We start from the raw sequence: 14,167 nt of genomic DNA on the forward strand, positions 1-14,167 counted from the left end.
GACTGTTCACCCTTAAGTTTATTTCCTATATTAAGGTCATTTTTAAAATAAGGCATTACTGAACAGTCATTTGGGAAGGTGTTTGGGAGCCAGAAGTATGAAAGAAAGCTTCATGAAGAATGGGCCATCTGGCATGTTTTGTCAGACAGGGTCCAATCAAGACAGCAAGTCAAGCTTGGAGTGAACCTAGCAAGTTTAATGTAAATAGATTAAATAGAAAAAGATTGGAGTAACAAAGGATTAGCTAGTAAGAAGCTGAGAGAACTCTAAATATCAGAATCGGGTATGAGGAGCAGCCACTACCCCTGGTGCTGATATGGAGTGCCCAAGGAAGAGGCTCCCCCACCCATCCCTAGGGTGAGAGCCAGCCTGCTTGGAGAGGGCACGCTCATGGCTTACTGAATGGCAGAGAATTTGGCTGTGGTGTGTTCTCAGAAGAACTTGGCAGGAAGTTTTCCCTCCAAAATGTTTGGAAAAGGAGTTCATGGGCAAGTGTCTTATTAGATAGAGACCTTGCACACAACTATCCTAGGGAGTCACTGGGGGAAACTGCTGACTGCTATGTGCTGGAGGGGCCTGCTGAGGAGACACACCCCAGAACCCACAGGGGGAGCCCCTGACCAAGCTGCCTGTCCTCTGCCCTCTGCCCATAGGCCTTAACAGTTGTGATTTTACACCTGAAGTTTTTCACTTAAAACAAGTTGTTGCTCCTTGCTGATCTGACAGTGTTAGTCTGCCACCCTATTTACACAGTTAACTGGGTAAGACTTAAAGAAGGCTCTGTTTACAATGAGTTCATTTACGTGAACTGTAAAAGCTCTTCAGAGACTGTTTCACTTTGTCTAACAGCTGTCTTCTGTAGGGTTTTTAAATCAACCCAAAATTTCTAGACCAGTGGATCACTACCATTAGATTGATGTACAAATGAAAAATCCAGAAAATAAACCCCATATCCTACCCTCCAGGAGAAAACAAAAATGCTCTTAAGAGGATCTTGAGGTCCAGGGGCGCCTGGGTGGCTCAGTCGGTTAAGCATCTGACTTCGGCTCAGGTCATGATCTCACGGTTTGTGGGTTTGTGAGTTCAAGCCCCGCGTCGGACTCTGTGCTGACTGCTTGGAGCCTGGAGCCTGCTTCAAATTCTGTATCTCCCTCTGTCTCTGACCCTTCCCTGCTCGTGCTCTGTCTCTCTCTTTCTCTCACAAATAAATAAACATTAAAAAAAAAAATTTAAAAAAAGGATCTTAAGGTAGAATGTTGAAATGTCTGTCTAGGCTACTTGGAGCCAGTGTGTAGATAAACATGACTCTGACTCAGGGCAAAAATGTTTTTTGTATAAAGATAGCCTTCCTCATAATAGCAAAAAAAAAAAAAAAAGTTTTATAAAGCTTAGATACCATTTCAGAGCCATGGTAGTGTCCTGTATGGAAGATTTGAGGAAAGTATATTTTCTTTTAATTGTCACAGCTTTACCAGTTTCTTTCAATAACTGCCACTGATTGTAAACTAATCTGGGGTGTCTAAATTTGGTTTTTGTCTTGCAATAGACTTAGTGGTCACATCTCATAATAGAACTTTTCAAATGATTGGAAAATTTGATGATTCTGTACCATAACCATGCGTCTGCATTGCCCAGTGTCGTTGCTGCTAGCCACATGTGGCTACTGAGCATTTGAAATGTGGCCAGTCCAAATTGAGATCTATTGTTAAGTTTGAAATAACACATTGGTTTTTAATGACAAAAAAAGATGTAAATTACCTCTAATAATTTATGTTGAATTACATAATGAAATAATATTTGGATGTAATGGGTTAATAAGTAAAATGTGTTAATTGATTTTATCTCACTTTATTTAATACAAATTATAGAAAATTTACAGTTAACAGATGATTTGCTTTATAATCCTGCTAACAGTGCTGCTCCTACTCTGCATGTATTATTGAATAATGCCTCCATCTTTTGGTAGATAACAGAAATGCACTAAAAAGAACAGTGATTCTCCAAGTATTAGTTGTTATGAAAAATTTAATAGAATATGAATTCTATCTATCTGAAATGTTATTTAATTCATAACAGTTGTGTTAGAGGAAAAATAAAGGTGGTGGTCAGTACAGTATGGAAATTAGGCAAGATGAAAATGCTAGCAGTTTTATGTGATGGGGCAAGAGCACAACAAATGACACCCTTCTAGTTATCATCATGGAGGAGGTTTCCATCAGAAGGTTATAACTCAGTCAGGATGGGAGTTATCATTAGTATCAGTCTTTTTAAATTTAGAAAGTTTAAGTTCGAAGAAATAAAATCTCAATTGTAAATGTTTTTAGATCTTTTTAAAGCAATTTAAAGTTTGCTTGTTACAGAGCAGTAAGTCTATAGAACTATTAAAATTATGCATTCTTTAATCTCATTCTTTTTCTTTAAAATGTATATATTTATAACATAATTTGCATATTTTATGCAAAGAATGTAAGGGGAATCTTCTGTTTTGTACGGCCCTTTAAATTCTGAGGTACCTAGAGCACTTTGGGGATAAAGCTTAATTGTGCTTATTTATTCTTGGATTAATTGTGAGATTTTATTACCTAAGCTGTGGCTAAAAATTTTGACCTTTTATGATTTCAAAATACCTTGACTTTTATAGTTTTGCCTAAAAGACTGTTTACCTCCATGCAGCTCATAGTAATTTAAAACTAAAAGTACACCCCCACAGAATAATTGACTATGAAAATAGAAACTGTGAAAAGTGCTTATGTTTTATCCTTTCAGAAGGGTAACAGGTAAAAAACATTTTCTTCATAAGAGACTGCTAATAGTATGCATTAACAGAACCAGATTCTTTGTTTAAAGTTAGACTTAATTGCATTTAAAAATTGGGGTATCTGGGTTGCTTAGTTGGTTAGGCGTCCAACTTTGGCTCAGGTCATGATCTCCTGGTCCTTGGGTTCGAGCCCCACGCCTGACTCTCTGTAATGTATGCTTAATTAGAACAAGTAAAATAGGTCTATTCTACCTCACCTACTTCCCACTCCTCTTGAATTAAGCTTTTCTCCATATTTCTGCATAATTTATTTAGCATCATATAGAGTTTGTGTTTTTAAAAATTAAAGAAGGTCACACTCTACACATTATTTTCTAGCTAGCTAATTTTACTTAACAATACAATGTGACCATCCTTCCAGCTTATTCTTTTGATGAGAAATTTTACATGTTATGGAAATTCTGTTCCTAGGTCTTTGCCTGTGCAATCAATGTTGCATAAGCATCTTTGTCCATGATTTCATATACTAGCTTTTTATTTCTGAAGTCATTAAAGAGTGTGTTGGTATTACTTTTAAATTTTCACGGATGATGCCAGATGACTTTCCAAGAGTAATATTTGAGACTACACTTGTTTATTTCTCAGAATTCCATGTTTACATATCTGATCGTTGTAAATTGGCAACTCTGTATTTTATTTTTTAAAAAAATGTTTAATGTTTATTTTTGAGACAGAGACAGAGTGAGAATGAGGGAGGGGCAGAGAGAGAGGGAGACACAGAATCTGAAGCAGGCTCAGGCTCAGAGCTGTCAGCACAGAGCCCAGTGCGGAGCTCGAACTTAGGAACCCTGAGATCATGACCTGAGCTGAAGTCGGACACTTAACCGACTGAGCCAACCAGGCGCCTTGGCAACTCCTTATTTTAAATTGATGGTTTCCAGATTAGTAGCAGAGCTGAGCATCTTTTTATGAGATTATTGACCATACTATTGCATCCTCGTAAATTACCAGATTAATTTCTGTTGCTCATTTTCTGTTATATTGTTCTTTTTCATTTTCCATCAGCTAGTAGTAGCTCTTTTGGTGAGTGTGTTGCAAATATAAATCTTTATATCTTTTCCTGTGCAATTAAACATTTTTAATTGGGGCGCCTGGTCAGTTTTTAATTTTAACATTTTTAATTGGGGCGCCTCAGCCAGTTGAGTGACCGACTTCGGCTCAGATCATGATCTCATGGTTTGTGAGTTTGAGCCCTGCATTGGGCTCTGTGCTGACAGCTCAGAGCCTGGAGCCTGCTTCAGATTCTGTGTCTCCTTCTCTCTCTGCCCCTACCCTACTCATGCTCTGTCTCTGTCTCAGAAATAAACATTAAAAAAAAATTTTTTTAATAATAAAAAAATAAAAATAAAACCATTTTTAATAGTGAAATATTTTCATCTTTATGGTTTTTGAATGTTTATCACATTTAGGGAGATCTCCCCCAATCTAAGATTGCACAGGTTTTATCTAGGAGTTTTACAGTTTTTAATGCTATTGGTGCTGGCATATTTTTTCCTTTTCATTTTCCTCTTTCTTTTTTTTTTTTAATTTTATTTTTTACATTTATTTTTGAGAGACAGGGCAAGACCTAGCACGAGTGGGGGAGGGGCAGAGAGAGAGGAGAGACAAAGAATCCCAAGCAGGCTCCAGGCTCTGAGGTGTCAGCACAGAGCCCAATGCGGGACTCAAACTCACGAACCAGGAGATCATGACCTGAGCCAAAGTCAGCCGCCCAACTGACTGAGCCACCCTGGCGCCCCTCATTTTCTTCTGATTGTAGAGGACATTGAGGAAAATAGTTGATTTTTTAAAATTAAAATGTAATTATAATTCTCTTTATATAATTTTTATAGTATTCTTTTATACTCACTAAAATTCTCCCCAATATTTCAAGCCTATCATCTATCTCATGATTATATCATCTGAGTCTTCAAAATAGTGGTAAATAACGATAGTATTGGCAGGTATCACTGTGTTGTTACTGATTTTGGTGTAAATACATTCAGCATTTCCCTATCTAATATGGTATTAGCTCTTGATTTTGGGAACTAGTCTCATAATTAATTGTATTTCCAGTATCTTTGCTTTATTTGTGGTTTTTATTAGGAATGGCTGTTGCATGTTTTCACATGCCTGTTTGATAGTTTTTTCTTGTAATATTTAGATGTCATAATGAATTCTGTGATAAATTCCTAATGTTAAACTAGCCATATACTTGTGAAATAACCCTGCTGTGGTCATTGTAGAATAATCTTTTACTACATAGTACATCCCCTTAGCTAGTGTTTTATTTAGAATTTTTTCCTCCACTCATAATTGAAAATATTTGTTGTTTTCTCTGTCCTATCATTGTCATGGTTTGGGTGTTAAGGTACTGTTAGCTTCAGATTGAATTTCTGATAGAATGTTGAAAATTTTTGAAATACATGGTATTTTTATGATACTGTTTTCTGTGTTATTAGATATGTTTGGAATTTGCCATAAAAAGTTTGAAGAAAATGAAGTTGGAGACTATTCTATTTCAGTGTGTGGTATAGAGTAGTTAAAGACACAAATTATTTGTTGCTATTACAACTGGTAACATAATAAATATTCTTAAAATGTGTTCTTGGACAAAAAAACAAAACCAAAATGTGTTCTTGGACATACATGTATTTCTCTAGGATAAACCTAGAAGTCAAATTGCAGGTTATTGCATGTTTGCATTTTCTGTTTTGATAAATGACTTCCATTTTGCCCTCAAGTAGTTATACTTATTTACACTTACGTTACCATCCTTGTATGAGTGTCTGTATCTCCATGTCCCTCCTTACAGTTGATGTTATTGTGAAAACTCTCATGAGAAGATGATTTCAAGTTACTTTAATGTGCGTTCTCTTAGTTACTTGTGAAGGTGAACGTATTTTCATGTTTATTGTTATTTGTATCTTTTTTCTGAATTGTCCCTTCCTGCTACTCATTTTTTCCTCAGTTGTCTCTTTTAAACTGATTCATAGTTCCTTATATGTTCTAAATATCAAATTCTTGTATGTGCTGTTAGGGCAGTATATAAATCTTAATATTGAACTCATTACACATGTTCTTTCAAACTATGAAATTTATTCAGTTTGAACTTTTTAGTTATTTTAAACCCCATTTCATTTGGTTCAACCAAAAAAATATATACTATATTTTAATTATTTGCATCCTTTTTAACTTCTTATGTAATCACTGCTGTTGATATATGAGGGATTTTGTGCCTTGAACTTTAACAGTCCTCTATTTTTGATGATACAGATATTTAGGAAATATATTATGGTTTGGAGTTTGTTCCATCTGAAATTGTATTTTTGTCATTGATATGCATAGAGATCTAATATTTCTAAATCTGTAGACATTTGTCCTAACATCATTCATTAAATAGCATGCTTTTTTCTGACAGCTTGGGGCTGCCACTTCATTAATAAATTTTACTACTGTGGATAGATTCCTCCATTTTCTATTTTGTTACTTTGATCTGTACTACTCTAGTTTTCATTATTAGGTTTTTATAGTATTTTGATAACTGTTAGGGTGTCATTGTTTTTCAAAGTTTGCTTGTCTGTTCTTACACTGTACTCCTACAAATAATTTCACAATCATCTTTATGCTTATAATTTTTTTCTTTTTTTTTTTAAATTTTACCAATGTGTAGTCTCCGGAGCAGAGAGGAAGAGAGAATTTCTAAACCTGGGGCTGTCTCAACTCCTGTAAAGCATGCGGATGATCATACACCTAAAACAGAAGAAGTTGTAGTTGAAAGAAATGAGAAACAAGCACCCACTCTTCCAGGTAAGCCTAGCAAAATACTACATTCAGAAAACATTTGCAGTCAGACTAAATAAAATAATTGTCAGAATTTACAGAAGACTTAAAGATGCTTTCTTGATTATGATGGTTGTTATTTCTACTACTACTATTACTCCTACTTCTGCTACTACCTATGTTTGAATTTTTCTGTATTTGACTTCCAGAATATTCCTTATGGGTATAATGTTGGCATGAATCAGTAGGCTTTCATGAATTTTTTTAAAAAATTTCTGGATAGAAATTATAGTTGGGGTGCCTGAGTGGCTCAGTCAGTTGAGTGTCCAACTCTTGATTTCAGCTCAGGTCATGATCGCAGGGTTGTGGGATCGAGCTCCGTATCGGGCTCCACGCTGAGCATGGAGCCTGCTTAGGATTCATTCTCTCTCTGCCCACCTCCCACATGCCTTACTCTCTCTAAAATTTAAAAGAAAAAAATAAATAATTCATAGTTAACAACTATTCTCAATTGAGTAAAGTTGTTCTCTAACACTTCTCATTTAGGAAAATTGGCATAAGTTTTTTTAAGTTATTTTGCCAATTGAAAATGTTTTCATAAGCACTGTAAGTTATACCCTGTGAAAACGTATGAGATCAGACATAAGAATCTGCAAGCCTCCTTGATCCATTTTCTTGAAAGGCTGGGAGATTTAGCTTCTCATGTCTCAGTTCCTTTGCTCAAATCTTTTTGCTCTGCTTGTTTAGTGGCAAAGAATGTGGTTATTTAAAAACAAATTTTACCACAGTGAAGAAAGATGGCTGCTTTGACAGTCTGAGAGAAATGTAGTGATTCTGTCTTGTTCTCCTTTTCCTCATCTACCTCTCCCCTCCTCCCCCAGAGGATTTTTCAGAACCTAACAGCATACTTGGTGTAAAGACATCAGAATTTGTAACTGTACTCTGTGCTTTAACATAAATATAGTATATATGTTCCTTACCAATTTCTCTGAGCTTATATTTTGCTGATGAATTTTTACATGTATTTTGTGGACTCTTTATTGTTTGAATATTTTCCTGACTGCTTACATTATTCTAGTTTTTAATAGTGATTCTTTTTTTTTTTTTTTAAATTTTTTTTTCAATGTTTTTATTTATTTTTGGGACAGAGAGAGACAGAGCATGAACGGGGGAGGGGCAGAGAGAGAGGGAGACACAGAATCGGAAACAGGCTCCAGGCTCCGAGCCATCAGCCCAGAGCCTGACGCGGGGCTCGAACTCACGGACCGCGAGATGGTGACCTGGCTGAAGTCGGACGCTTAACCGACTGCGCCACCCAGGCGCCCCTAATAAAGTGATTCTTGCACGATTTTTAAATTTTCTTTCTTTTAGAACCAAAGCCTGTATACGCTCAAGTTGGACAGCCAGACGTGGATTTACCTGTCAGTCCATCTGATGGCGTCCTGCCTAATTCAACTCATGAAGATGGGATTCTGCGGTAATGTGATTTTAAACTTGTATTGTCTTCTCTGTCCATTATTCAGCATGATTTAAAGCGAAAATTCAGTTGCAGACCATATTTCATATCCTTTTTAAAATAGTGTGTACCACTTAATGCTATGGTTTTTTATTTTAAATTATTTATATGACAGAGATTAGAGAATAAAAAAGAAACTTTTTGGGTGTTGACTTTCTCACCACTGTCCCTGCCTAGTTTTCAGGTCAGGAATTGCAAAAGTTAAAAATTGTTTTCTACTTAAACATCAAAAATTTTCACAAGCTTTCTAATGCCCTAGCATTTAAAAAAAACAAAAAACAAAGAAACAACAACAACAAAACAGTGTTTCTCCATTTTAACACTATTGACATTTTGGGTTGGGTACTTGTTTATTGTGGTAGACTGTCCTTCTCATTGTGGAATATTTAGCATCATCCCTGACCACTAGCTGCCAGTGGCACCTTCCAGTTGTGACAACCAAAAATATCTCCAGACATTGCCACATGGTTTCTGGGGGCAAAATCACCCTTGGTTGAGAACCTGTTCTCAACCTGTTAGCAACTCAAAAGTAAGTTTTTTATATTCCACACCTTTTATTGCTATATGTTTTATACTTTATGGGATTGAGATATAAATTTTATAACCAGATTGCAAACCATCATGATCACCAAATTAGTCTTTTGTTGCCTCTGTGGTAAAGGGGCATAATGTTAATAACTGAAAATAACCAAACTTTTTAAAGTGGGTTAGATCTAGACCCCTGCTCTCATCTGTTTTCTTTGCTAAAGGGAATTGGGTTGTCACTACAATACCTAGCTAGCTAGAGAGAAAACTCCTGAAATAGATGGGTATGACACAGATTAAAATTGTATATTGCTAATATCAGATAGCTGATAATTCAAAATACAGATTGTGAAGGAACAGTTTCCTTCTTTTTTCCTTTCTTAAAAATTGCTTGGAAGCTTTTATAACTCTAAAGTTTTAAGAAAAAGTAACGATGTGATTCCAGAGACCTATTTCCCAGGACAGCCCTCAAGAACAGATACCAAAGAAGATTGAGGATGCGGGCAGGATTTGTAGTTGAGCCAGAAAACAGTTCATTCACATCCAGTGACTGGATTTGGGGCAGAAGTAGTTAATGGGTTTACCTTTTGTTATTGTTGCAAGAAGTTGATATAATGCAGATAAAACAGAGTATAAAATGTCAGTCTTATAGGCCACATGACAATGAGACTGGGCCTAAAGCTGTCCTCAAAAAAAAAAAAAAAAAAAAGCTGTTCTTTAAAAAGGCCTATTTTGCTAAGGGATGCAGACTAAAAAAATCAATGATTTTTAGTTTTTGAGGCCTGTAGGTCAGTCTGTGTGATAAAAGAACTACCAGGGACCTGGAGTCTCAAGGACTTTGAGGGAGGGTTTCCAAAACCTCTCCTTACAATTGGTTTGGGAGAGGAGTCTGTAAGCAGGCTCTGGACTCAACCTGGCAAAGTAGGATACCACCATGCCAGGTGATTGACATGGTCCACGATAATACTGGCTACTAGTTTCATGGAGGGACCAAGGGTGCCACCAGCCCTGGGAGTAAGTGACCTTATCTAACCTACAGGCTCTGATGTTTACATCTTAGTAAATGTTAGCTCCAGGTGAAGAAGTGGGATCAAGTGTGAATACCTTATAACATCTAAAACTTAAGGTGGTCTTTAGTTGGATTAAAAGAACTAGACTCCTCTCTCTTTCCTCAACTCATTCATTCATTGATTTGATTTGTATTTTTTACTTTCTATGAGTTTCTAATAATTTTTTCATTGTTACTTAATGAATTAAAAGAAGGACTTTTTCTATCCTTCATGTCAGAATAGGTAATAGAATTGTGTGTCTTCTTGACTAGAAATTGTGAGAAAGTTCTAGAAACCTAGGTGGGTAATTTGTATTTAATTACCCTACAGGGTAGTTTGTAATTGTGATCCGTTTCTGCCCACTCATTCTTCTAAGACATCCTTTAGTCTTTGTTTCAGGAATATCATGGTGATGGTACACTAATGATAAAAGAATGTGCATACATTTATTCCTTCCCATTCTCTCTCTCTCGTAAGAAAAGGGCAGAGATTGAGTATGGGGCTAATCCAGAAAGGCTGATTGATGATAAGATTTTTATTTAAAGTCCAGAGAGGCTGCAGAGTAAGTGATCTGTATGAACTCAGAGTCTACCAACTGCAAAGTTTAAAAACCATTATCTATTGGATGTAAAGATCACAATGCTTGGAGCCTCATTTTGATTCCCTGGTATTAGGAAAATTTGTCAATTTGTGCTTCAGTTTCTACCTTTGTAAAACAGTACTTTTCAGTTATTCCATAGAGATGATATGAATGAATTGGGGTGGAAAAAAATGGAAGTTTTTTGGTTTTTGTTTTTTGGTTTTTTTTTTTTTTACCATTGTGAATGTACCATGTATATCCAAGACTTTGAGTTGGGAAAACATTGTTTTTATAAACTAGTTTTAGAAATTAGTTGTAAAGCAGTAATTGCATATTAAATTCAGATATTTTAAAACTTATTAATCAGAGAATAAAAGAAAGTACCATTAAATCTGACTTGGAATTCTAGCACTAAATTGTATTCAGTAAATTAGTGGTATGAGGGAAATTTCAGAAATGATCGTCCTTTGTTTCATTCTAAATATAGTTCTCATTGTATCAGTTTACTATAACTTTTCAAGCTTCTCTTAACCATTTCAAATGAAATATTTGTTTTAACAGGCCCAGCATGAAATTGGTAAAATTCAGAAAAGGAGATAGTGTGGGTCTGCGGCTGGCTGGTGGAAATGATGTTGGAATATTTGTAGCTGGTGTTCTAGAAGATAGCCCTGCAGCCAAAGAAGGCTTAGAAGAGGGTGATCAAATTCTCAGGGTATGTTGGTATATCAGAAATGTGATTTGAAAGTACTTAGATCTTTAGAGAAAGACCTCAAACACAGCAAACCTATTATAATTCAGTTGTAATCTTCTGTCACAGCCATTCAGATGAATCTGTCAAGTCTTGGTTTTACTGGCCTCATCCCTTCCCATTGCTGCATTCGTTCTTGTTGACTGCTGTGTTATGTGTTACTACACAGTGTGATGCTCTGGTTTCATTTAAATCTCTGGCGTTCATTGAACCTACCAAAAAAAAAAAGGTCTTAGATCCCTATACCAAGTAGTCATTTTAAGTTCAACTAGACCTTCAGGCAGGCAAGACTGTCATGGGCCACAACTTGCCATCTGTCATTTCTCTCCCATGGGATCAGTCCTTACAGCAGTCCTCTGGGGCTTTCTTCACCCCGGTGTGATGGCTTATGTGCAGGGAGATGGGATTTCCGTCAGGCAAATGTGTAAGCTGCCCTGGCTCCAAAGCTTCATGGCCTACAAGAGACAGAACCAGTTACAGGAGTCGGAAAGTCCACTTCAGACGTGGTCTTTTCTTCTGTTGTTGTTGTTTTTCTGTCTTTTCTATAAGCAATGCTATCTAGTCACATAGGACCATCCATGTCTGTCTCTTCTTAAAACATCCAAACCTCATGGCAGATAAAGTATGTCCCATTTTAACAAAAAGATCATATCTATTAAATGTGAATTCCTGTTTGCTCCACCTCTCCACCTCATATTGTCATCACCACCCCTATTCTGCTCTCTTCCTGCATTCAGGCTACCTCCTGGCCATGTGCTGGATTCAGTCTCCTGCTCAGAATCTTTCTGCTTGTTCATGTTTTTCTCTTTCTCTCTCCCCCGCCTCTTCATTTATTCTGTACTGTCTTCTTTCTCTCCTTTTGCTGTTGAACTTGTCAGTATGGTGGAGTCCTTTCCCTGCTTTGTTTTCAGTCATTGCTGTCATAAAATTTTATAGTTTGGCTTCTACCTTAACCACTGCTGAATCTGAATTTTCATAAGCCATCATTGACCTAATGGCATCCTCAGTTCTCATTTTCCTTTATTTCTTAGCAGTGTTTTGACTATCTTAAGTGCTTTCATGAAGTGCTTTCTTCCTTGGATTCCATAACATTGCCATTCTGATACTCCTTTAATCTTTTAAATTCTTTTCCCAACCATCTTTAATGGTTCTTCTAAAACTTGGGGAATATAAGCAGCTCTGTGCTTCTCTCTTGCTACTACGCAGTCTCCATCTTGGGTTTGATGACTCATGTCAGCAGCCCACTCTCGGAATCTTCACTTTGAGCTCCCTGAGTTTCCTCACACTGGGCCAGCTGCCCATGGCCATTTTCCTCCTCTACTTCTGTCTTCCTTTCCCTCCAAACTTAGCATAAAATCAAGGTATGATCTTTGACTTACTGGTTTCCATCTCACAGTGTACTTTGATTCTTCCTGGTGATATTTACATTGTGCTCAGACACATCGTGGATAACAATGTTCACTGTATTAAAGAAATTAAACAGACCCATCTCTTATCTACTGCATATCCTATTTGAAATAATCAGGGCATACATACATCATTTTATTTTATTTTATTTTATTTTATTTTATTTTATGTTATGTTATGTTATGTTATGTTATGTTATTTTATGTTATTTTATGTTATTTTATGTTATTTTATGTTACTTTATGTTACTTTATGTTATGTTATTTTATTTTATTTTATTTTATTTTATTTTATTTTATTTTATTTTATGTTACTTTATTTTTTAAAAGCTCTTTCTTAATTTTATTTTTTAAGTAAACTCTGTCCCCAACATGGTGCTTGAGCTTACAACGCTGAGATCAGGAGTCACGTTGCTCTACCAACAGAGCCAGCCAGGCACCCCTACATACATCATTTTTAATTTATTTCCTAAGAGTTTGCTCTTGTTTTGTGTCATAAAAGTAGCGCATGTTAATAGTTTTTAATCTGGAAAATTTTCAAAAGGTAAAAAGGAGAAAATCTATCTGTAATCCTGCATGCACTTAGTAACATCATTTTGATATGTGTCCTTTGGTTCTTAAGAGCTTCAAGTATAAGTAAATATTGACTTGGCAAACCTTGACTTACATCATACAAAAACTCTTACAGAGATGCCACAATGTATACACTTATTTTTTTTTTTACCTCATTTCCTTCTGATTTCTTTTTCAGAAACTATTAAAAAGTAGGATTCTATTATACATTCACAGAATTTTTAAAAATCTTTTTTTATTGAGGGGGGTATATTGGTATACAACATTATAACTTACAAAAATTTAAAGCCAGAGAGTTGTCTTTTTTGGTCTAAATTGGTTAGATTTTGCAGTAGATGATCTTTAATGTCAGCATGCATTGTGGCTTTTCTTTAAATGAATTTACACCTTCACTCAATTTACTTGGTTTCTACTTATTTTAAAGTAAAGTATATTAATTTCTTCCAAAGGAAAATCATTTTTTCCCTCTTAAAGATGTGATATTTTCAAATTAGCTGAAGTCTGAAAACACTTGTTCTCTATGTAGAGAAGTATTTTCATAATTTTAAAATATGACCAAGAGTAATTTATGAAATACATTTTAACAGGTAAACAATGTAGATTTCACAAACATCATAAGAGAAGAAGCCGTTCTTTTCCTGCTCGACCTCCCTAAAGGAGAAGAAGTGACCATACTGGCTCAGAAGAAGAAAGATGGTGAGATATTGCCTGAAAATGGAGAAAATCTGTAGAATTTTGAGAAATTAAATAGGGACTTGAATTTCCATTTTTTAATAAATCACTCAGAGTTGAGTGATAAATGAATTTGTTAATGTCAGAGGGAGTTTAAATCACTTAGGGGCACATAGTGTTACATTATGCTTATTTGAAAGTGTGGTAATACCACCAGCCTTTCTGGCATTCTAATTTAGATAGAATGCTGTCCAGACCTTCACATGGCATAGAAAAATCCTGGTTTTTATTAGCCATCAGAACCATGCAGAAGCATATGGTTAGCTTCCAAAGTTTTTACTGATGTTTTCTAAGCAATACATTTTTGTTAGCATTAATTAAAGACAATGGCTAATTGTCTTTGATTAAGCAAATACACTTTTCACTTAAAACAGGATTTCTCCACCTCAGCACTGCTGTCACTTTGGGCCAAATAATTGTTTTTGTGGGAGCTGACCCATTCATTGTAGTATGTTTAG

At 35.7% G+C, this 14,167-nt stretch overlaps 1 protein-coding gene across 7 annotated transcripts in view; it reads left to right on the forward strand.

The window, feature by feature from the left end:
- The window catches only part of TJP1 (tight junction protein 1), a 255,244-nt gene that overhangs the window by 209,615 nt on the left and 31,462 nt on the right, over nt 1–14,167 (forward strand). For all 7 annotated transcript variants that reach the window (XM_047862421.1, XM_047862418.1, XM_047862419.1 and 4 more), the window contains 4 exons: nt 6,471–6,607; nt 7,952–8,057; nt 10,812–10,962; nt 13,565–13,673. In XM_047862421.1, the coding sequence (XP_047718377.1) occupies nt 6,471–6,607; nt 7,952–8,057; nt 10,812–10,962; nt 13,565–13,673 (503 nt within the window). The remainder of the gene's footprint in view (nt 1–6,470; nt 6,608–7,951; nt 8,058–10,811; nt 10,963–13,564; nt 13,674–14,167) is intronic.

This window comes from Prionailurus viverrinus, chromosome B3 (genome assembly GCF_022837055.1).
Source record: "Prionailurus viverrinus isolate Anna chromosome B3, UM_Priviv_1.0, whole genome shotgun sequence".
Classification (NCBI taxonomy): domain Eukaryota; kingdom Metazoa; phylum Chordata; class Mammalia; order Carnivora; family Felidae; genus Prionailurus; species Prionailurus viverrinus.